The 22,034-nt window shown below is 52.9% G+C and overlaps 11 protein-coding genes across 11 annotated transcripts; 4 read left to right on the top strand and 7 right to left on the bottom strand.

Annotated features, from left to right (window-relative positions):
• Positions 1 to 1,885: 1,885 nt before the first annotated feature.
• CLAFUR5_12688 (Uracil-DNA glycosylase) lies at positions 1,886 to 2,895 on the bottom strand (the record flags this gene model as incomplete). The annotated part of the gene is made up of 2 exons (XM_047911836.1): positions 1,886 to 2,456; positions 2,516 to 2,895. The coding sequence occupies 2 exons, from the start codon at positions 2,893 to 2,895 to the stop codon at positions 1,886 to 1,888; spliced, it is 951 nt and encodes a 316-aa protein (XP_047768188.1).
• A 2,232-nt stretch (positions 2,896 to 5,127) lies between these two features.
• CLAFUR5_12689 (uncharacterized protein) lies at positions 5,128 to 6,984 on the bottom strand (the record flags this gene model as incomplete). Its single annotated transcript, XM_047911837.1, has 1 exon — positions 5,128 to 6,984. One exon carries the CDS (start codon positions 6,982 to 6,984, stop codon positions 5,128 to 5,130), a length of 1,857 nt encoding a protein of 618 aa, XP_047768187.1.
• A 1,130-nt stretch (positions 6,985 to 8,114) lies between these two features.
• CLAFUR5_20339 (uncharacterized protein) lies at positions 8,115 to 8,633 on the top strand (the record flags this gene model as incomplete). Its single annotated transcript, XM_059463175.1, has 1 exon — positions 8,115 to 8,633. One exon carries the CDS (start codon positions 8,115 to 8,117, stop codon positions 8,631 to 8,633), a length of 519 nt encoding a protein of 172 aa, XP_059319145.1.
• Positions 8,634 to 8,778: 145 nt separating this feature from the next.
• On the bottom strand, positions 8,779 to 9,807 carry CLAFUR5_12690 (uncharacterized protein; the record flags this gene model as incomplete). The annotated part of the gene is made up of 1 exon (XM_047911838.1): positions 8,779 to 9,807. The coding sequence occupies one exon, from the start codon at positions 9,805 to 9,807 to the stop codon at positions 8,779 to 8,781; it is 1,029 nt and encodes a 342-aa protein (XP_047767810.1).
• An 808-nt stretch (positions 9,808 to 10,615) lies between these two features.
• CLAFUR5_12691 (uncharacterized protein) lies at positions 10,616 to 11,197 on the bottom strand (the record flags this gene model as incomplete). Its single annotated transcript, XM_047911839.1, has 2 exons — positions 10,616 to 10,952; positions 11,007 to 11,197. 2 exons carry the CDS (start codon positions 11,195 to 11,197, stop codon positions 10,616 to 10,618), a joined length of 528 nt encoding a protein of 175 aa, XP_047768117.1.
• A 497-nt stretch (positions 11,198 to 11,694) lies between these two features.
• Positions 11,695 to 12,399, bottom strand: CLAFUR5_12692 (uncharacterized protein; the record flags this gene model as incomplete). Its single annotated transcript, XM_047911840.1, has 1 exon — positions 11,695 to 12,399. One exon carries the CDS (start codon positions 12,397 to 12,399, stop codon positions 11,695 to 11,697), a length of 705 nt encoding a protein of 234 aa, XP_047767811.1.
• Positions 12,400 to 13,725: 1,326 nt separating this feature from the next.
• CLAFUR5_12693 (uncharacterized protein) lies at positions 13,726 to 14,475 on the bottom strand (the record flags this gene model as incomplete). The annotated part of the gene is made up of 1 exon (XM_047911841.1): positions 13,726 to 14,475. The coding sequence occupies one exon, from the start codon at positions 14,473 to 14,475 to the stop codon at positions 13,726 to 13,728; it is 750 nt and encodes a 249-aa protein (XP_047767812.1).
• Positions 14,476 to 15,541: 1,066 nt separating this feature from the next.
• On the bottom strand, positions 15,542 to 16,933 carry CLAFUR5_12694 (Alpha-L-rhamnosidase rgxB; the record flags this gene model as incomplete). The annotated part of the gene is made up of 2 exons (XM_047911842.1): positions 15,542 to 15,920; positions 15,975 to 16,933. 2 exons carry the CDS (start codon positions 16,931 to 16,933, stop codon positions 15,542 to 15,544), a joined length of 1,338 nt encoding a protein of 445 aa, XP_047767807.1.
• A 930-nt stretch (positions 16,934 to 17,863) lies between these two features.
• On the top strand, positions 17,864 to 18,261 carry CLAFUR5_12695 (uncharacterized protein; the record flags this gene model as incomplete). Its single annotated transcript, XM_047911843.1, has 2 exons — positions 17,864 to 18,137; positions 18,197 to 18,261. The coding sequence occupies 2 exons, from the start codon at positions 17,864 to 17,866 to the stop codon at positions 18,259 to 18,261; spliced, it is 339 nt and encodes a 112-aa protein (XP_047767808.1).
• Positions 18,262 to 19,918: 1,657 nt separating this feature from the next.
• On the top strand, positions 19,919 to 20,459 carry CLAFUR5_12696 (uncharacterized protein; the record flags this gene model as incomplete). Its single annotated transcript, XM_047911844.1, has 2 exons — positions 19,919 to 20,220; positions 20,270 to 20,459. 2 exons carry the CDS (start codon positions 19,919 to 19,921, stop codon positions 20,457 to 20,459), a joined length of 492 nt encoding a protein of 163 aa, XP_047767809.1.
• A 217-nt stretch (positions 20,460 to 20,676) lies between these two features.
• CLAFUR5_12697 (uncharacterized protein) lies at positions 20,677 to 21,306 on the top strand (the record flags this gene model as incomplete). The annotated part of the gene is made up of 1 exon (XM_047911845.1): positions 20,677 to 21,306. One exon carries the CDS (start codon positions 20,677 to 20,679, stop codon positions 21,304 to 21,306), a length of 630 nt encoding a protein of 209 aa, XP_047768388.1.
• Between the last annotated feature and the right edge of the window lie 728 nt (positions 21,307 to 22,034).

Below are 22,034 nucleotides of genomic sequence, written 5' to 3' on the forward strand. Positions count from 1 at the left end.
GAACCTCGCAACCGATCGATAGCTCGATCTGTGTACTATTGGCCCCGTCGGACGTCAGAAGAGTGTTAGTCTGTTGTCTACAAGCTTCGGCTTCACGATTGTCACTTATTGTTTATCCCCAAGTTGTTCAGCCTCGTTTGCCGTACACTGTGGCTCATCCTGCTCGTACTTAAGACCTCTAGCATATCGTGTCATGACTGGAGTGCCAAGTTACAGCCATAGCTAACAAGTAAGGAGGTCACTAAAGGTCCATGTGTGCAGGATGATGGCTAAATACAAGCAAGAATGTACTGGCTTATGGTAGATCGACTGCCAAGGCTAGCTCCATTCACGAGGTCCAGACCATAATCGTGCCCAGCGCTAAAGATCTTCCCAGCCTGAGAAGCCTTCATTTTATGTAGGACAGCCTCCAAGGACCTCTTACGGCAGGCCGTTCCAACTCAACGCCCAAGTGCCATCGTGGTAGGCTTGTGTTGAACACCGAACGTAGTTACACACGTCCATGCTGCTATGTATGTGTACTACCGCGAACTCACCGTGACGACAGAGTGGGCCTCGCTCGCTGTACAGTATCGGCTCGGCCTTAGTGCCGTAGAGCAGACAGAACTCGTGGCACGAACCAAGTCGTGCAGCAATCGCCATTGTGAGAGCATGGTGACGACACAGCGGCAGGCGCGCGAAAGCAAGCTGATGTAAGATCTGGTTGTTCTTCATGCACATGCTGCGGCCATTCCCTAGCCTTGTCACTGTGGGAAGCGAATGAGAGGCTGTTGGGCGGTGCCAAGCTTTCACGATCCTGGTGTGAGATCATGCAAATCCGGCTCAGGCACGAGCTGACATGTGGTACTCAGGAGTCCCTTACAGGAGGCTGTCGACGTACAGACCAGAGCAATGGCCATTCGACTCCAGTATCGTGAACAGTGCTAGTGGCCTCTAGCGTAGCTGTTCCAGCATAGCTAGAGCGGTAGGGACTCACACAAGACCTCAACTCGACACAGAACTTTACAAATACATTGCCAAGACCCCACTTGTCCCAATGGATAGTCTCAGCTTGACGACAGCGAGTACGACAGAAGGCTGAACGGTCGACTACGCCACTGGATCTGTGCCACGAACCTCGCTCCCTACCGCGTCCTCGCCGGATCCAGTGAAGGGGGACAGGACAGGAGGTCGCAGCAGGACCAACCTTCACACAACTTCCACGCACACGTCATCTGCACGGAGTCAAACTCATGGGACGAGTCAGTGTCAGCTTCGAAAGGAGCTCGAGGACCGGAGGTAAAGCACAGTAAGGGGAGAGGATGCACCACGGGACCAGAACAAGTTCAGGGAAAAGAACATAGTTGAGCATGAGATCACGTCGAGCGAGCAGTGCTTGCTCAGTTTTGGGTAGAAGGGACAAGTAGACACCGTCAGCAACATGAACATCCCAATAGTCATAGGTGAATGACCCAAGGCACATGCTTGCCCTTGCTAGGTTGCTAGGTAACGATCAGTAATGAGACCGCTAGCACAAAGACGAGAGCTCGAGGAGTCATTAGCTTGGGATGAAGCTTGATGCCGACGAGTCGACGTGTCGTGATTCTATCAGCTTTGATGCGATAGAGGTCTCACGTGTTGGTGCAAAAAATGCTACACAGTAGGGCGGAGGCTGCCCCGAGCACTGGAGGCTAGCGTCTTCCTGGGTGATGCAGTTGATACTACATATGTCGACCACAATCGATAGAGGGCAAGATGCAACGGCAATGTCTCACTAAGACCGACAAATGCGCCACACGTGTTGTGTCTCCGTGATGCAGAGGCTACTATACAGCATCAGCCACCTTTACACATATCATACAACTTGCCCGCTCACGGCATGAGGAGTCACAGAATCAACATTCTCTCAAACACCAGCATCCTCTGGCTTGACATCGAGGTTCCAATCAATAATGCCATCCTCTCCGTACTTTTCCTGCAACCACTCATTCGCCGCCTTGAAATGTCCACAATCCAAGAACCCCTTGTGCGCACTCAGCGGACTCGGATGTACGCTCTTCAGCACCAAGTGTTTGCTCCCATTGATCTTCTTGCACCGATCCTGCGCTGGCTTGCCCCATGCCAGGAACACCACGCCCTTTGTTCTCTTCGCTGCGACTGTGTCGATGACCTTTTGCGTGAACTTCTCCCAGCCTTGTTTTGCGTGCGAATTTGCTTCGTGGGCGCGGACAGTCAAGCAGGTGTTGAGGAGAAGGACGCCTCGATCTGCCCATGGTGTGAGGAGGCCGCCGTTCTGGGGTGGTTCTTTAAAGAAAGGGTAGTCTTTCTTGAGGGCGATGTACATGTTCTTGAGGCTGGGCGGTGCCTTCGTGGGTGGGCGGACGGAGAAGCAGAGGCCGTGGGCTTGGTTGAGGTTGTGGTAGGGGTCTTGGCCTAGGATGACGGCTTTGACAGAGGGGAGGGGTGTATGTCGTGACCTAGATGGTTGTGTTAATGTTGTGAAACGTGGTATGTGGCTTGATGTTGTGACACGTACCAGCTATAGACGTCTTCACTTGGTGGAAAGACTTTCTTGCCTGTTTCTACTTCTTTCTTGAGGAAACGCTTGAGGTTTAGGAATTCGGGGCTGATGACTTCGTCCTTGAGTACGGCTAGCCAGCTTTCGTGGAGTGTCTCGATTTCTAGCTTGAGGAGCTGCTTGTGGTCGTCTGATAGCTTGGCGATCCATGCTTCTTTGTCGAACTTGGTGGGTACGGTTTCTGGTGCTGTTGGTGAAGATGCTGGTTGTGATGGGTTCGTGGATGATGTGGGAGGGTTTGTCTTTGGCTGGCCGAAGAATGCTGTAATGGAGCCATTGGCCTTTGGCTTCTTGGCAGCTTCAGTCGCCACATCGACGCCTTTTCGTTTGAGAGACATATTGCTTGATAACTTAATGTGTGATTGTTTCTACCATCTCGAAGATGTTCGAGACGCGTCGTCGACGACGTCACGCGTAGAGCTTGCTTACTAACCCAACGCGAATCCTTGCATGGTGCAAACCCTCTTGCTCTGCAGTTCCTTGCCCGTTCTCCTTCTCCTTCGTCTTCCTTAGTCCTACACACATGGTGTTCATGGGAACCAATACCTTTGCAAGGACGACAATCTCAAGTCAACTGACATCGCGCAGGGTCCGCTATCTCCTAATGAGTCCAACGGCTGTGGACAAAGTTCGTTGCCGCCAAGTGCGCCAACTACCTTCGTCAAAAACATCACTGCTTGAATCGTCCGGCGTGCTAAAGCGATGTATAGATTGCAACGACCTGCGCGAAGTGCTCGCCATGCCATGTCGTCGCACTCTAGAGGACCTGGATTACTACTTTTAGTTATTGCCATGTCCGGACCTGCAATGAACTTTGTCAACAGCCCTGGTCCGATCGCTCCAGCACTTCCTCGGAAAAAGGACCTTCACATCCTGTTTCAGCAGATCTAGCACGCCTGCTTCGTATCTAGACTTTCCAGGGCCCTCCTGCTTATTCTTTTTGGCAGGTGTGATGAGTCAATCGATGTGCGCTCTATAGGAGCGAAAACATGTGAGATTCACGAGCATCAGTCTTGGCTTGAAGGTACGGCGAAGAGCAGCATGAATGTGTCACGGTGGGCCGGATTACGGCATTTCGATTACATCTCGTAGTCCTAGGATGGACTCCTTGGGCCACGGGGCCGTTGGGGTAAGGCTGCTGTTTTCCTTTTGCTCGGTAGGTCGATGTGGACGTGGAATTGTGTTCTCGCAAGATGGAATACTGAATCGATCAAGAGGATATTGTTCAAAGACATGTCTCTATCCAGTCTGCTAATAAAAATAACCAAGGATGACCTATATGTGTATCGAGGACGCTACCACATTCGGACACCAGCCTTGGCTCAACGGTGCGGCGTTGCATCCGTGATTTCATCACATGCAGGCCAGGGTATCTGACTATAAAGTGGACGGACCACATCTCGTGGTGCGTTCTTTGTGTTCCTACTCTGTCGTTGAGGCAGGGTAGGTGTTTCTTTTGCTCCAGTGCAGAGCGCAGTGTATTCGCCGGCTTTTTGGCTCCATCATGCTTATGCGGACCTATCCACAACGAGACCACGTATGTCCAGCTATGTATACGGGGAAATTCTTGGCCAGTCCGACAGACGCCTTAGCTCAATAGTTCGGCATTGCATCAGCACATGCATGCCAAGAGACTGGACGAAGCCTTGCGCCAGGTTGACCATAGCAAGTGGTCGGTCATGGTGCATACATTTCTTCTAGAACATTGAGCTAAGGTTTTTGTTCTCTTTTTGCTTACAGAAAGACATTGTCAGTCTTGTCGGCCTATCATCTCACATGCTACGTTCCACTACAGAGCCGAATATCCTGCTTTCGGTTACGAATGCCAAAAAGCATCATCCTGCTATCCACTAGCAAGATCTTTCGCTAAAGCAAAAGGATGCCCGTGGGATAACTTCAGAATCGACCCGAAATCCTCCTGCCCAACCCACTCTCACCACGAACCTCTGTATTGAGGCTGTCAGCGAGAGTGTTCTCTCGAAGGAAGTACTTGTAGCAGATGCTCTACCATTGAGCTAGTCACCCTGGAAGTGTACTGGATGTGATCCCGCGAGGCTCGATAAGGTCAAAAGACATGTGCATGGCTTGACCGCAGGCGACTCTTGAGATCGCGCATAAGCTGAAGCATCTAGTCTAGACGAGCAAAAGGGGAAAGACGTGGGCCAACTCCAGAGTCGAACTGGAACCCTGTGCGACATTCAGTCTCTCACCACAATCTCGAGAGACTGCAGCAACAAGCGGAAAAGTGTCTGGCGGCCGTACTGTACAGTATGCAGATGCTCTACCATCGAGATAGTCGCTTAGTCGCTCGATATCATCGTCCACTTGATTCGAGCGACGATGGTGCTACGGTGCTTATCAGAGCCATGGAAAGGCCAAAGGATGAGACGGCGGAGGGTATGATGAGGATCAGGCCAAAACGGTGGGAAAATGGCTACTCATGATTCGTGACTTGAGCTTGAGCTTAGATTCATGATTGCCCACATATTATGTACATACCCAGTCCTTCTCGCTAACTTGACAAACCCTACTAGTCATCGCCCATTCACCATGGCGGTTATCGTAATGTCTTACGTGCCCGAATACACAGCAGTAACATTCCGTCCACACTCTATCCTCTGCTCAACGCTGACCTTCCGCCCATCGCCCAGCGTAGCAGTCGCTCTCGGTGTGATGTGGAATCTATGCTCCTCCTTCCCGCCCGTGCTCTTCTTCGCCCTCTTCACCTCAGCGTCCATATCCAGAGGTTGGATATATACAGGCTGAGCAACATTGTTCCGCTTGCCAGTGCCAAGCTGGTAGTGTTCATTTCCGCCCCAAAATACCACATCAGCACCCCAGTTGGTGTCGTCACTGCTAGTGGTCGCTGACGCTGCGGTGTATGTAATGTTCTTCATGATGGCTGAGGCGTGAGACTGGCCGACGGAAAGGTGTGAGAGGCGGATGGGGACGGTCTGGTTGGTGGTCTCGTCGTATTCGAAGAGGCCAGAGAGGGATGGGATCTTGGTGGGTGTGGATTGAACGTGAGTCCAGCGGTTGTTGGCGAGGTTCCCTTGGATGCCGGAGCCGAAGGCGAACGTATCAGCCGTGACACGGCCGATTTGCATCTGTACTCGTGGGTCGTTAGGGTCGTCCTTCTTCGAAGGCATGCGCGTTGCATCGACTGTAATGTATGAATTGCTGCCTCCAGCGGCGATGTGGGTGATCTTGGGCTGTTGCGATGAGGCAGAGTACAGCTTGCCAGTCGCAAGAAGGGATGGTGAATCGATTATGCTGGATTCTGCGTTGTAATCGAAGCCGAGCTGGCCAGATGAGTTGTCACCCCAGGCAAAGACCCGTCCCTCTTTATCAAGCACTAGCGAGTGATAGTCGCCGCATGCAAGCTTAACGACTGGGAATCCACGTAGCGTAGTCAGCTCGTGGGGTTGATCGAATGCTCCCTCCAGCCGACTAGTCCAAGTCAACCCAGGCACTCCCAATTGTCCTCGTGCTGGGAAGCTGTCCGACGCCGATGCCGCCGAAAACACACGACCTTTCGAGGACAGCATCAAGGCATGCTCCAGCCCACCAGCTATCGCTGTGACTTTCTCGCCATAGCCGAAGTCTTTCGGCGTAAGGTCCCGGTATGCAATGCTGCTTCGTCCATTCCAGAATGGGATCCAGCTGGACTCCGAGACCTTTGTACCACTTTGCTGATCTTCCTGCGACACTGGTATGCTATACACCTTGCCGTTGCCAGCGAGTCCCAGTATTCGATCCTTCGATATCGATAGCGAGATCAGGTTCTTGCCCTTCAGCGTTGTGACCGGCTCCTTGATGTCTGGCGCATACCCGATACCCCACTGCAACAGATTCCCCTTCTCATCAATCGCCGCGCCGAAGTTCCTATCCAGCTTGATGTCTCGCAATAACTTGTTGTCAAAGAACTTTATCCGTCTCGGCGTCTTGATCACATTGTCCGTGCTATCCGGCGCGACCACTCGTCCAGTATTGCTTCCCCACGCATACACACCAGGCGACTCCCACGACCTCTTGACCTGTAAATGCTGACTGGAGATCAGATCTCTGTTCTCCTCTTTGCTCACTCCCGCCTTCTTCCGCGACTGCTCGAAAACCAGTGGATTCTCCTCATCATCCTTGGGCGGCGCTTCAGCATGCGATTGTTTCAGGAAACTGCCGTTGTTGATGTAGTACTGCGAAAATGTTGCCAGAGCACCTGCAAAAGCTACGGCATAGACAGATCGAGCAAGCTGCTGTTGCTTGCGGTGTGCTCGGGCTGGGTATGTGGAGGTCGCTACTCTTGTCGCTGCGGCCTGTTGTCCCAGGAAGTTCGCCCTGCTCGATGAAGCTCGCTGTCCTGTGGGTATGGCCTTGGCTGCTGTCCTTGATACCGCCTGCTTCGATGCCATGTTGGCGAATATGATCATTTTAAAAGCTCGAATCGTTCGATGGTAGACACGCTCAGTGAAGAGGTATCTTGCGGACAGTTCTGGTATAATTCCTGGTTTGACTCGTGTGCAATATCGTACACTACACTAAGCAGAAACAAATGTCCTGTCAAGAGATCGAGTCGTGGCCAATAAAGAAGAGGCCGAAAGTCAATGGAGCGAATCGAGAACGTCATGCAGCGCGGAAGTGCAAGGTTCGGCTCGCCATCCGAGCTGTAGCTCGCTACGATGGCCTGTATCCACCACTATCACCAATCTTCGCCGGAGTGCCCGCCTTTCTCTCATCTGGTATTCACTTGGACGGACCGATCACATGCCTACGGTGCCCTGCCGTCGTGTCATCCCAGCGATTCAAGTGCCACGACAGCTACAGTGCCGTGTTGATCGCAACAGGCGTTTGGTCACATCCTCCTCCAAGGTAACTTTGATCAGGTAACCCGAACCAAGAGAGATCGACTTCAGCTCTTCCACTCATGGACTTTTGCATAAACCGCATACGGTTGCCAGAATTATCCCATTGCCTCCTGCCAGACTTAGGGCACAGCACATATGTACAAGTACTATACTCCCCGCATCCCTGCAGTATCCACACATATCTCCTACCCAAACGTGCGCACATTGCACACCCCTTGCCCGCTCCCCATCATGCCCCGTCCCCCAAAATGCATCTTCCTCTTCGACATGGCCCGTTCCCGCTCCCATCTCTTCTTTCGTTACCTCAACACCCACCCCAAAGTTCAATCCATGTGGCATCCCTTCCTACCAGCTTTCCTTTTCGGGCCAGAAAAATTCGTGCTAGAATCAAAAAACGCTCGTGAACAAGAACGGATCACCCGGCCTGAAGATGCGGATGCCGGGCCAACGTAACGTGAAGCTGAGGTGACCTACTTGGAGAATCTGGAAGGAGCGAGGAATGAGGTAGGTAGGAGTTGAGTTTTAATTTGGTGATGGGTAAGGGAGGGAGCTGATGAGATGAGCAGGAGAAGATATTTGTAGCCAATGAACAAAGTCAGATTGCGCTGAAGCAGGAGGTCTTGTTCTCGATGATAAGGGATCAGGAGATGAAGCTGGATGCTGGGGCCAAACCCACTGTGATACCCGACCACATCATGAAAACCCTCCAGCCAATCTTCATCATCCGCCACCCCGTCTTCCGGATCCCATCGCTTTACATCTCCTTCGCCAGAACCACAGCCATCCGCCCCGGTGACGAGGACTGGGTCGCACTCTCAAACCTCAGATCCCAACGCTTGATCTTCGACTACTTCAAGAACCACACCGACAAAGTCCCAATCGTGGTCGACGGCGACGACGTCGTATGGAGGACCGAAGAGCTGGGCAAGGCCTTGGGACATGCTCTGGATTTAGATTCAGCGGATTTTAGTGAAACTTGGTCTGCTGTGCCGGATGAGGAGAGTTCGAAGTGGCCGATCATTCGGATCTTTCTGGAGACGATTGATGCTTCTACTGGAGTTGAGAGAGGGTCGGCAGGACGGCCGGAGGTTGATGTGGAGGTGGCCTGTCAGAAGTGGGCGGAAATGTATGGGGCTGATGTTGCGAAAGCTTTGAAGGGGACTGTTGAGGAGAGTTTACCGCATTATGAGTATATGAAGCAGTTCGCCATCTGAGCTTTGCAGCGCTGGTCCGGTGTCAAAGAGTGTATGCTCATGGGCTCCCAAATGGGTATTGCGAGGGCCTGTAGATGTCCCTTTTCGGCCTCGAGAGGAGCTTTGCTGCTCAGGAACTTATGCCTCGAGTGGATCCCAGGTACGTTCAAACGCTGTTATCAAAGCTCTGCGCCCCCTTTCGCAACCTCGTCCCATCACCCCCAATCTCAGTACTCCACCCTTTGATAGCAGCCGCCTCTTCCGCCGTCAATCGTATCCCAAACCACTCCTCCAACGCCTCAACCCTCTCCGCCTCCGTCCTACACTCCTTCACAATCTTCGTCTTCCTACCCAGATTCTCCTTCACAACATGATCAACCAGCATCCTCTTGCCATAAATCTCCGCATCACCACTCCCATCTTCCCTCTCCCTCCTCAGAAACTTCACAACAATCACCATCTTCGTCTGGAAACTTTCCGGACTACTACCCGTGAACCAGTTCACTACCACGAAGTCTCTCTCGACAGATTCATATTCCCCAAAGGCGTAGAATGCATTCCAAGCTTTCTCTGCCCCGTTTCGGTATTGATAGATCCACAGCTTACTCGCCTCCGTCCGTAACGCTTGGCCGGGGATCCAGTCTCGGACTAGACGATTCTCCTGTGTTCCAAGACTCCGATACGTCCTCTCCGTTCCAGCACAATCAATCAAAGGGATCGGTGCAGTGGCTCCATCACCACCGAATCCTACATCGAGCATCCATTTCGAGCCATCGGAGAGGGTAACGATGTTGACGAGATGTTGAGCTCCAGCGTATTCGCCCTGCGGAATCCCATCGATCCGGGGCTTGGTTCGTACAGGCGCTGTGTAGACGGGGAATTTCAGGCCGCGGAGGATGTGGTTGAAGAGGAGGCTGTTTTCCATGCAGTAGCCGCCACGACCGCGGGCGTTGACCACCATCTTGTTGTAAGCAGCACGCGGTACGATGAGTGGTGTGTGGGAGGGGGAGTAATGGATTGCTAAGTTTTCGTAGGGGAGGGTGGAGATTGTGTGGATTGTTAGTTGGGTGAGGAAGTGGATGTCGGTTTCTGGGTTGGCGCTGTAGCGGTATTGGTGCAGGTGCTGGGGAAGGCCAATGTGGGAGAGGAAGGTGGTGATCTCGTCTTCGGTGAGGACTGACGGAGGGCCGGACATGGTGTTTCTGGTGATGCTATGGGGGAGTGGTGTTGGGAAGAAGGGTTTGTACTTATTCTGTTCGACTCTAAGGCGCGCTTGCAGTGTGACTCTTCACTGGTCGCTTGTGCATATGCGCCCTACAGCACTCTATCGGTCGACGCCGAAGTACAGCCTCATTCTTCTTGAGAGGAGGATGTTCTCAAAAGGCGCTCGTGTTCGTGAGATGGGACTTGATGGAGTTAGCAAGCATTGTCGCTGGAGGGAGGAGAAGAGATTGTCGTTGAAGTGGGCGCCGATGTCGGAGACAAGAAGCCACAACAGACGACATCACTTGCTGACCTTCGTTTCACTGTCATCCCAACGATATACCACAAGCACTGGCTCATCATGACAGATATGTGTATGGGGTGATGAAGTCATAAATGGACAAACAAGTCACTTCATGAAAGATGATGGCCGGTGGCTATCGACCGCAGTTAGCTCGCTAGAAAACTCATCCAAAGACGTGGGTACGAAAGAAGACACTCCGGCGGCGACGGTCAGAGCGAGCGAAGTGGCTTGGATGCACGAGCATCCAATCATTTCCTGAGATGTATTACATCTCTGCCTCGTCGAACCATTAGCATTACCCCAACCACTCGAACCAGCCCTCTTCCTGGTGCGGCACGAGCAGCAGGCCATCCAGAGAGCATTGAGGACATTGCTCGTGCTCGAGAGAAGTTGCAGATGCATGTCAAGTATCGCTCCAGTCGATCCGGCTACATCATCTGACAGCCAGTCATGATCTCCGCCTTGATCTTGTCACCACTAGCAGCATCCTCCTCACCTAGTCCTCAAAGGAACTCGGCTTGCAAGTATCGCTGGTCCCCGAGCACCTGCACGAGAAGTGCATGGACATGGAAGAGTGTCCCTGTACCTTCATCTCATGCTCACCACTGTAGCACTCCGACGTGTCCTTGGGCTCGCTCATGTAATCCTGGCAGATGCCTGCAGCACGAATGTGACCCCAAGAGCAGGCGCTGCCGGGGGTGACGCTCCAGAACCAGTCCTTGAGATGGGACATGATGCTTGGACCGCACTGTTGCATGGTGATGCCGCCGTCGAGGGTCTCGGCGCAGATCATGTTGGTGTCGATGCGGTCGCCGCCGGGGACGAAGCACTCGCTGACGAGGTTGTCAGCTCTTGGGTGTTTATGTATAAAGGTTCAGATGACTCACCCGCGCAGAGAAGCATTGCCCGACCAAAGGCTTTCGTCGCCGGTGAAGGTGTAGTAGTGGTTGCGGACGGGGTCCTCGCCCTTACACTGCTCCAATGTCGGATAGAAGGTGAGGGACCAGTTTGCATTCACTTGGTAGCTGGTGATCATCAGCAAGACGAGGAGGAGTTGAGTGAGAAGGTGGAACGCCATCTCGGGCTGTTGGTGTCGATTCGGCGCTGGATAGTGTCGATCGGTGCCGGATAGTGTCTTGGTGCTGAAAAGTGACAGTTGGTATCGGTCCGAGAACAGAGTTGAAAGTGGAAGTGTTTTCACACTTTGGCACAGGCCTGTAATAGAGGGAACCTTGAAAGGAGCAGGTGAGGTGCGGTCACGGTACGCCTATGATGCTTGCCAGCGCCAACGGTTTGAGCTCGCCACGCAAACGGTCACCTGATCAGGCCCTTCCTTCTTGCTCTTATGTCGTCTCTACCGGCATCTCGACCATAGTAGCGGATTAAGACCAAATCTTCACTACAGTATCATCACCAGGACAATTGGGCTTGGCAAACGTCTGGGAATGGGTAGTGAGCTTTCTCTGGTACAATGGAAGGTATGTACAGCTTTCATCTATACATTCGTGGACAGGCTTGTCTACTAACCATCCCATGTCACCCTTCTGAATTTCTCTGCTCAGACCCATTCGCCAGCTACGGGTAATCGCGCGGCGTGAACTTCGGCTCCTCCATCACGATATCCGCAATCAGCATCTCAAGAGACTCCTTCGATGCCACAGCTGGTCCAGCAACCTTCGCCAAGATGTTAAATTTGCCCTCTGCATTGTGTGTCGCAAGTTTACCCAGCTCTTCCGCGATCTCAGCCAGTCTAACCATGAATATCAACACCTCCCTTAGCGTGGTATTTCGCACAACGATCTCGGCAACGTAGCTACCTTTCCGAACCAGCGTTCCCCCCTCTACTCGTGCAATGTCCTGCTCTACGACGATCTGGATGCCTTCGTCGTTGCATGCGTGAAGGATATACATCTCAAGGCACGAGGCGCTGCCGGCGAGAAGAGTCCTGACCCGTCGTGTGTCAAGGCCGTAGATTGTGAGTTTGGGGCGTTGGGACAGCGATAACTCGATCCTTTCAACGCCTGATAGACGGATGATAGTTCGATCATAGAAGCCGCATTCCAGGGTATGCTTAACGACCAGGTCATTGTATATGTGAAATTGTGGTGGTCTGGTAGGCTCGCGTAGGTAGAGGTGTTCTTGGAGTTGTGGGGAGTCCCGAGTGGTGTCTCGGAAGTCGGTACTCATGCGCTGTGCGAGGAGGACGTCTTTCGGCGGCAACACGAGGAGGATCTGTTCGAGTAGCTCTAGGATTGCGAAGACTTTGGCGGCGGCAGACATGGTGAGTGATGATGTCGAATGTGACAGTTGCGTTGATTGTTGATGGTTGAAGCTGAAGTTTGATGCCGTCTTGGATTGCTAGGAGCCAGAAAATGTAGAACATGAGCACACTTGATATACCGAGAGTGTCAAGTGTTGTTGAAGTGAATGAGACGATTCTTGGCGAATATCTTAGAAGGAAAGTAAGTTTTCCATTCACTCCCGCTTTTTGTCCCGAGAAAATCTTGTGTCAGCAGAAAGCTGCATTAATCCTCGGCTCCCCGAGAATCAATACGAGTTACTCGGCACTGAGCCATTCTTGCCATATGTAGTCCAGCTTTCCTACTGTCACATCAGCCTTCCCATCATAGTTCTAGCCTCCACATCCTCGAGTGCTTGGGCAGCTCTGCGTAACTCGACAGCTATCCTCAACAGGTTCCGAAGCGTGGTCGTACGTACTCTCGGGTTGGCCACAGACCACATCAGTTTCTCGTAGCCAACAAAGGGCCAGTCCGATCTGTAGATGCAAAGCCATGCACCAGCTGCGTTCCGCTGCGGACACAGGTCGAGGTATGACGCCGTGCTGATGTCTAAGTGTTCCACATCCCGCCAAGAACTACACTCAACTCCAAGCCCATGGTGTGCTTCCATGGCTAGGGTCAGATTACAGCGGGTCATGCCCTGAATGTGTAAGCCGTAGAGGAAAGTGCCCAATCCGGTGCTGTGTGCCTGCGAGAACATGATGTTCATTTTCTCGTGGCACAGACAGATGTGAAAAGCCAGATGGCGATCTCGCGCTGTAGACTTCTCGAGCCAGTGATTGTGTTCTTGAACGTCCTGTCAGCTCGCTACCCTGTCAACTGGCTGCGTGCAAAAAATGTCAATCGGCTCGACGTTGAGGAGGATAAGCTCGAGTATTTCTGGTATTGCGAAGACACGTGCGGCGGTCGACATGGCGGGTGTTGGCTCGTGTATGCTTAGGAAGAGTTTGAAGGTTGGCCGAGGTGTGTTGCAAGATCAAACGAGCGAGGAATGGGATTAAGATGGAAGAAGAAGGCGCGCAAAGCACGGACCGTTACTAGCGTCGATTTCACGTGGGCGACTCTACTCCGGCCATGCTCACAAAGTTATTCACCTACACATGCAACCATATTTTCAGTTGGAATGACGCAGAGGAGATCGTATTTAGTAAAGACATGGTGTGTTTCCAACACTCTCTTCATTGTGTTCGGTGTTTCATGCTGGCAGAACAATCAAGTTTCTTTGTAGTATGACCGAGTCCAAGGTGCCTTGGGCCTTCACGAAAGAAATCACCATCAATATTCAACCCGTATGTGACCATCAGTACTACTCCTCCTCCAAACCACCACCATAGCAGTCGAACTCAACCGAAGGCCATTCAATCACAAGATCAACCTGCTTGCCATACACAACCTTTCTGCACTCCACCTCCAGCTTCACCCTTTGCGAATCATCTCCAGCATACGTCTCCAAATCATCCCTCCGCATATGCAACTTCTCATGCTCCTCAGCAGCCCTGTGAAGACAAACAGCCGCCGTGAGCAACTCTCGAATAGTCGCACGATCTACAGTCCCTGCGACAAAGGCCCAATGCTTGCCCGCTGGGATCGAGTCGCTGCAGTTGCTCATGCAGATGCTGGTGCTTACTGCGGGGGTCTGGAGGTACATGTCGAGCCAGGAAGCTGGGCTGGTGTTGAGGAATGTCTCGAGGGTTGACATGGTGTTGGTGTTGGTGTTGATGCCGTAGATGGATAGACAGCTGCTGTATACGGAGGGAGAGAAGATACAGCCATCGAGACCTGGAACGTCGAAGCTGTAAGAGGCGTACCGTACGGACTGGGGTACCAGGTTGTTGGCTTTGATGTCTTGGTTGCGTTCAGTGGTAGATCCTGATCGTGATGGGTTCTGGAAGAGGGCTCGTTGAAGGTGGATTGATGTCGTGATAGTGTACTTGAAAGTGGTACCGATTCTCTGTGCGAGCAGGATATCTTTGGATGGTAGACCGAGCAGTATCATCTCGAGTAGCTCCGGTATGGCGAGGACTCGGTGGCAGGCCGACATCTCTCCTGCCGTCATGGTGTTTGACAAAGTCGAGAGGTTATGATGAGAGAAGATTTGTTAGCTTAAAAGTGTGCTGACGCTGCTAGAGTGTCATTGCCGCCTAACCCGCTTGTCGGTGAATGGTTGGTGAATGACGGCTGCCTCAGACCGAACCCGTGATCAGACGGCATCAACACCACACACTCCTCTCTAGACGCATCAACTTTCGCTGCGTCCCGTCGCAGGACACGTCTCTGCTTCTACAATCCCACACACCACCTCAACAAGCTCCAAAAACCAACAATCCACCATGCCATCTCGACCCACCCCACCTCGCCGCATCCCTAAAGACGACCAAAAAGCTCCCACCAACCACCAAGACCCGAAGGTACGCACCCCAATCCTCACACCCACCCCCAACTCCCTTCCCCTAACCCTCATCACCAGCCCTTCCGCCTCCTCTCCCTCCCACCCGAACTCTGGCTCAAAATCAGCAAACACACCATCGACTGCACCCCCCTCCTCACCTTCAACAACATGTGGACCCTCTCCCACGCCTCCCCCGCCCGCCGCGCCCTCGGCGGACTCCTTCAACCCGCGATCACCCAAGTCTGCGCCGCCCTCCGAGTCGAGCTGCTACCGTACTACTACCAGACTCGGATTGCGAGGATTCCGTGGCCTCTGATGGAGCGGTGTGTTGGGCGGTGGTTGAGAGCTATTGGGCGGGTGAATAGGATGCATATAGGGAAGGTTTTGACGGCGCTGAGTCATGAGGGGGGTGATAGGGTTTGTGAGAGTGTTGAGGCGATGTTGTGGGAGAGGTGGGATGTGCTGGTGAGAATTGAGGAGGTAGGGGGTTTGGTGGAGGGGTGGAGGAAGATTAGGAGGCATGAGGTTAGGTTCCTGTAAGGGGGTGGAGCATCGTTGACGACTGGGGCTTCTACGCTTGGAGGAGGGCGTATGATGCGACTTACCCAAAGTACTGTTCGTATTGCCGCGTGTACATCCTATGGAAAGTACTCGAGTCAGCTATACATCCTATTAGCTGATCATTTGACGGTCACTGTACAGACCCACATTTCCACCCATACTTACCCCCATGTCAAGCAACCCCACCACACCTAAACCCAACAGGCCCAACAACATTACTACACAAATACTCCGTAGCAAGCTCACCAGTGCCCTGCACAGTCATATTGACATTACTGATCTCAACACCAGTACAAGGCGCCGCAGCCGAGCATTGCAGTCGCGCCACTTCTCGGTTCCTCTGCGTGCCTCGAATAGCAGTCCAGTGTAGATTACTGACCTGGAAAGTGCTAGTGTCGCAATCGCCTGTCCCGCCCTCGAAGTTGACGCATTGCGTGATGTCGACAGCGAGAGGAACGTCGCGCAGTGTCCAGTTGTTGAAGACGATGTTCTTCATGTAGCCTTTTCCACCGCCGCCGCCGTTGGGGGGATTGCCTTTTTGGACGCCGGTCCTGGGGTTGAAGTCAGTTTGTAGTTCATCTCGATAGTGTATGGATGTGACGCACCATGTCTTGATGTACCCGCCTTGCCGCGCCCCAGTCGTCTCGATGTTCCGTGCCGTGACGTTCTCGATGAACTCGTATTGACCAGCAAACTGGCCGATGGAGCCCAACGCTATGCCACTGCCGTGGTAAAAGGTAGCATCCTCGACCAGTATGTTCGAGCTGTTTGCCTTTGGAGAGATGTGATCATCACCGCAGTCCACCACCCAACGGGCAAAGGTGATGTTATTGGAGTAGATCGTATCAGCGCCATCGGTGTTCAGCGGTCCATATTGATCTCTTTTGGCAGCATCTGTCGAGTTGACGTAGATGTCTTGCAGTAGTACGTTCTCGCTGTTGATCAAGGTCATGGTCCACATTTGGCTTTGCAGGAATCGCATGTCTTCGATGACGGAGTTGGTCAGATGGCTGAATGTGATTTGATGTGGTCTTCTTGGGTAGTTGGAGGCTCCGTTCGTGAAGTCATACCAGACTTGGCCGTTGCCATCGAAAGATCCGGTGCCCGTACTGCTGTGGAGATGGATTTGGTCGCCTCCGAAGAACCATGCTGATGACTGATTCTGGTAGCCTACTGGAAGACTGTGGCTAAGCCAGTAATCGATGTCCGTTCCCCAGAGCAAAGTACCCTGAACATCGACTTCAACGTTTGATAGTCCTGTGGTGTTCATGACGGAGTCGATGTGGTAGGTTGTTGCGTTGAAGACGACTTTCCCATCCTTGCCGCATCTTTGGAAAGCATCAACGATAGCGGGCGCATCATCACCAGTCCCTATTGTATCCACATAGCATACATTCGTGCGTGTCTCTGGTCCGGGCAGTACGCATGGTTCACCGGGGTAATATGATGGCGTCTCCCCGGTCGTCGAGGTTGAGCCATAGTTGGGAGGCGCAGTGGTGGGTGCTGCTAGTATTGCTTGCAGCCAACGGGAGCCGATCATGGCGGCCAGATGAAACCTGAGCATTGTCAACGATGGCTTCAACTTTCACTGCGCGGACAAAGCAGAGTTTATAAGTCAGGTTGGAGGGGTAGAGCATGAGGGGATTGAAACAACGTAGATGGTAGCAGCCAGAATTGCCCTGCCTCTGACGACTTCATCCCGGCTCCACAACCTTCGTTGGGTGCATTGCGTGCTCTGCACCGCACGTATGATGGTGCAGTGGCCGAGCAGGTGGTCAGAGGCTTGCTATTGGTAAGGTTCTGACACGCCGAGAGCGCGGAATACATCCTCGACATCGCGCTCACCATGTATCCTTCCGTATATCCCTGCTTGAAGCTTGGCCACAGCAACGGCATGAGGCGGAGGACGCCGGTGATGTGGTGTAGTGACACCTACCGCGCAGAGTACAAGCCAAGGCGCCTGGTGATCACCGCCACGCGACCAGGTCGTCCTGCCACGAGAGAGCGCGTGCCGGCAGCAAGCTTGGTGTGCTACAATGATGTGTGCGGTGTCCCCGATCTCTGGTGACGTCGCTTTGTCTATGTCTCCGAGGCGGTAGGATGTTGTATACACATGTAGCGAAAGAAGGACGATGGTGAGATGCTGAAGCTGCTGTATTGCGCTGCCCAGACCACCCTCTGCTGGGCAAGTCTGGCTCTGCTCGTCACATTCCTACAACGACAGATTCCGAGCGATGCTGCGATCGTGCGCTACACCATTGCCTTTGGGCTTCTCATGGTCTCCGTCCCACTCGCTGCGCAGTACCTGCCGGTTGCAAGCGAGGTTGTTGCGAAGACCATGCAGCCTCGACGCAGTGAGGCATGTGGCGGCACATGAAAATGGCATACTGCGGTGCTCCAGCATGTGTTCGGCGCTCTTGTTTGGTTCAACTTCTTAAGCCCCCCTTCACCTCTCGTACGGCATGTCATCGACCAGCATCAACCACTATCAACCATGATCGTCATGGACACCAAGATCGCCCCGAACGTCTTCCACCCAACACAACAGTACACCTCCTCTACGCCAGCAAAGAGCACGATCATCACCGAGACCAATATGACTTCCACCACGGAAATCATCTGCTACATCCCATGGCTTTACGCCGTGATGGTCACTGCCCCGAAGATCAAGAACATCGCAGACTCACTCGGCGACAAAAACAAGGACGCCATGTTTCTGTCCTTCCTCTACATCACCTTCGCATCGTTTCACTGTTCAAGAATTGCAAGTGAGTTATCTGATAGTGTCATATTGGTAAGAGCCCAGAAGAATTGACCATTACCACAGACAGTACATCGCCGGCTGCATTGAGCGCAGCTGCGCGCGACTCGAGCCCCACAACTATACCATGAAAGACTTCTATTCGGGCGCGGGCATTGTCGCCTACATCGTCATGCAATATGGTTGTGCCATACTGGCCACCATTCTTTGCATGGCTGTCACAGAGTGGCAGTATAGATACTTCTCTCACTGCGTGCTAGTGGCTGTGCTCATGACATACTTGCAGCGACAGGTTCCGAGCCGCGCTGCTGTGGTACGCTTCACCACTGTGTTCATGCTCTTCCTGACATCGGCTTGCTACATTCTTGCAACTTTCTGGTTCTTGCCGGAGGTCGCTAAGTACGTGGCGAAGTGGTTGTAGCCTTGAGTATCAGGCGGGAGACACTTTTCAACAAACGACTCTGGCCAACTCAGCCGCGTGTATCAGGACTCTGGCCTCATATACCCTCTTAGAAAACGAACGAACAAACAGCAGAAGCATGAGACCAGGGGCTCTGTTCGAAGGAAGCATCGAGCATGACCAGTACTTCAAGAATGAGATCGGTTCCGTGGTATACGAGGCACTACGAGGGATACAAAACAGGCTCCAGCGTGAGTATAGCTGACTTGTACATGCATGAACCGTTCATCATTGAAGCCACTCACTTTTTTCATCCGGTGATTCTCGAAGTGGTGGGCCTGCATTTGGTCGTTGCGTAGTCGCCTAAAGACTTTGTAAGACAGCTGAACATGCACATGCTAATCCCGGGCATCGAATGATCCTATGTTCAGCCTCGATCACAGATGACAGGGTTTGCCTGCGCACAGCCAAGATCAACCTGGCTTGTGACGCCAGCCATGCTTCCTCCAGACAGCGGGCTTTCTATTCCAAACACCTCTCGGGGCGCACACCAAATCTGGCCTAGGCCTTCGAGACCTGCCAACACACGAAAAGCGATCGCACTTTTGTGCTTAAACAAACAATACACGACGAAGATCAACCCCGCGACCGCCAGACCATTTACGCAGCATCGGCATGCCGACCAAGCCTAGCGTTGCCGTAGCGCAACTGTCACGCACCCGGGGAGGCGGCGCGGTGTCTTCGTGTGTGAGCTAGATTCGGCCAGATCCATCAAGTCATCATCTACGACCAATCGCGATTGCATGTCAGCGCCTCGGCCACGACTTCGGGATGTACGCCACTCATACTGCACTGGCGGGAAGTGGTTTGTAGGCTTGGCCTGGATCAATTGCCGAGCTCAAGTCAGTCCAGCGGCAGGTATGTCATATGCAAACACCGAGGGAGTGGATGCAACTTAGCACTGCCATGTCCACAAATGCAGGCACATAGCGTCCAGCGGGTCGCTCGATCTCCTGCAGAAGCGCAAAGCAGGACGCATTGCATACCCACAGGCAGTGTCCACGCCCATGTACCGCCGTGCTGGATCGCGGCAACGAGCAACAAGAGCCGCGCGCCGAACACCCGCGACGTTCTGCGGTCACACGGCACGGCTCATGCCCCATCTGACAACCCTTTGAGCAAACGCTCGTGCCCTTCAGCCATGACTCCTTCGCTCTGATGACCTGCATGAGCGCGGCAGTGCGTGATTGTCAAAAGGTATTGCTTGTCTCACTCAATTCAAGCATGGAAATATTCGTGCACACTACATACTGCACACGTCTTTCCCTTCACCCACCACACCCTCACTGAGTATGAGCAGTATTTGAGCTACGCGATACAACGGCACAATGGAGCAAGCCGAACGATCTCCATCTTCGCCGAGTGCCGCCGAAGCTAAGGCCATAGCAATGCTACGATCGAAGCAACGACTGAAAGCGTTGAATGAGAGCCCACCGCCGAAGACAGAAGATGTACATTCGTCTCAATATGATCCGAGACGGATCACCGGGCATGATAGCTTGTCTCCCACGTCTCAGCCTAGAGACAAAGCAAGCACGAGCCCGAAGAGTAACGCGATCCTTCCCCAAGCCACTTCCTCAGCGACTGTCAAGGCACCAACCACGACTAGAAAGCCGTCGCAGAAAGCTGAGTATGGTCGCCTCCAATACCACTTGTGATTGTCAGCTTACGCCGCATAGGTCAGACAGAGGCATACAGCGTGTGCTCGAAGTTGCTGCTGCCAACGAGGCAGCTGTGAAACGACTAGTCGGCATGATGGACGACTTTGACCGCCGCCTTCGGGTGCTTGAACGGCAAAGTCCACAAACCGAGAGCCAGGTCTACGAGAGCATCCTGAATGGAAGATATCGACTACCGGGGAATTGTTGATCCACATATCACCTACAAATACTCGCCAAGACCGAGCTCAGTCAGTGTCACGCCAATGTCATGGGCTCGGATTGCACGCATGTTTGGGTGTCCTCAGCAAGCCGCTCTCAACCGTCGCGGGATATGCAGGTCTTTCACGATCTTCGCACACCTCGGGAGTACGACGACACACTTCGGTATTCATACACGCGCTCACAACAACACAACATATTACAACATGGCGCCGCCAGGTCTTCTCGACATGCCCCCGGAGATCTGCAACATTATATACGGATCCTATTTTGCCCGCAGAGACAATCACCGGGAGTACGAAGCCGACCTTTGCTTAGCACGGCCACCTTCAGCCGATCTTACCGCCGTATGTAGTCAGATCAGAAGCGATACTTTGAAGATGTATCTCAAGGCCTGTGAGCGGTACTGGAAGGAGATCAGATTCTTCATCGATACGAGAGAGTCTCAGAGTATGGACGCCGAAGAGGCTGCTCTGAAAGCCTTGAAGACCCAACCCTACTTCGAAGCCATCCAGCATTTAGAGCTGCACAATGGCAGCGTCGACGGGCTGGACCTGACGAGTATCGTCTATCGGATGACAACAGAGCCCGGCATCTGGACCTACAGCGTTGATCATCTTGGTCCATTCCACTTCAGTCATACGACTCATGCCTGCGTATACCATACCGAGCCGCTGGAAAATCGCAAGGCTGGTTATCGCCCCCTTACAAGCTATGACTCTGTCGACGAGGCCAGGCAGACTCTAGCGGACATCGACCCGAAGCTGAGGTGCACGAGGTACGAGGAGATCGTCAGATTCTTGCAGGACTCATTCGTATTGCCCCAATTCCGGTAGTCCGTATTCTACGCATGGTCTGACAGTGTGGTCAAGCGGTTGGGGAGCGCCCGCCCGTGTGATGACCTTGGTTGGCTCAGATCAAGTTGGTGTTTGGGATGTCCTCAAAACTGTGCTCAGGGAGGTGGCTAAAAGGCTGTCGACATTCGCACTTCCTACATTACAGTACTACCTCAATCACAATCTTAACCACAACCACAATCAAATGACAATCGAAAATCACAAGATAAAATCACAGTCACAACTACGATCAAAATGTCGTCCCCCATGCTTCTCAGTATGCCGCCAGAAATCCGCAACATGATCTACGACTTCTGTCTCAACGAACACGACCAACGAGACCCGATCAACTTGCGACATGCGCAGCCTCCATCCAGCAGCCTGCTCCTCTCATGACATTTCATGAAGAACGACATTCACAAGATATACAACGCAGCCTGTGAAAGGTACTGGTCAACGAACGACTTTTACATCGACATAGGCACATCTCAAGACCTGGACGCAGATAAGGCCATCCTCAAGGCACTGGAATCCAAGCTCAATTCTGGAGCCATACAACGTCTACGTCTGGTCGGCATCAAGTGCGTATACACGATGACCACTGAGCCAGGTATATGGAGGGCCACGAGCCACCTATCGACTCTCGGTCGGCCATATCGTCTTTGCGCTGTTATCTTCCGCCAGCGTCGGCTAGATATTCACAAGCCTCAGCGGAGCCAGACCGTCCT

This window comes from Fulvia fulva, chromosome 11 (assembly GCF_020509005.1).
Source record: "Fulvia fulva chromosome 11, complete sequence".
NCBI lineage: Eukaryota > Fungi > Ascomycota > Dothideomycetes > Mycosphaerellales > Mycosphaerellaceae > Fulvia > Fulvia fulva.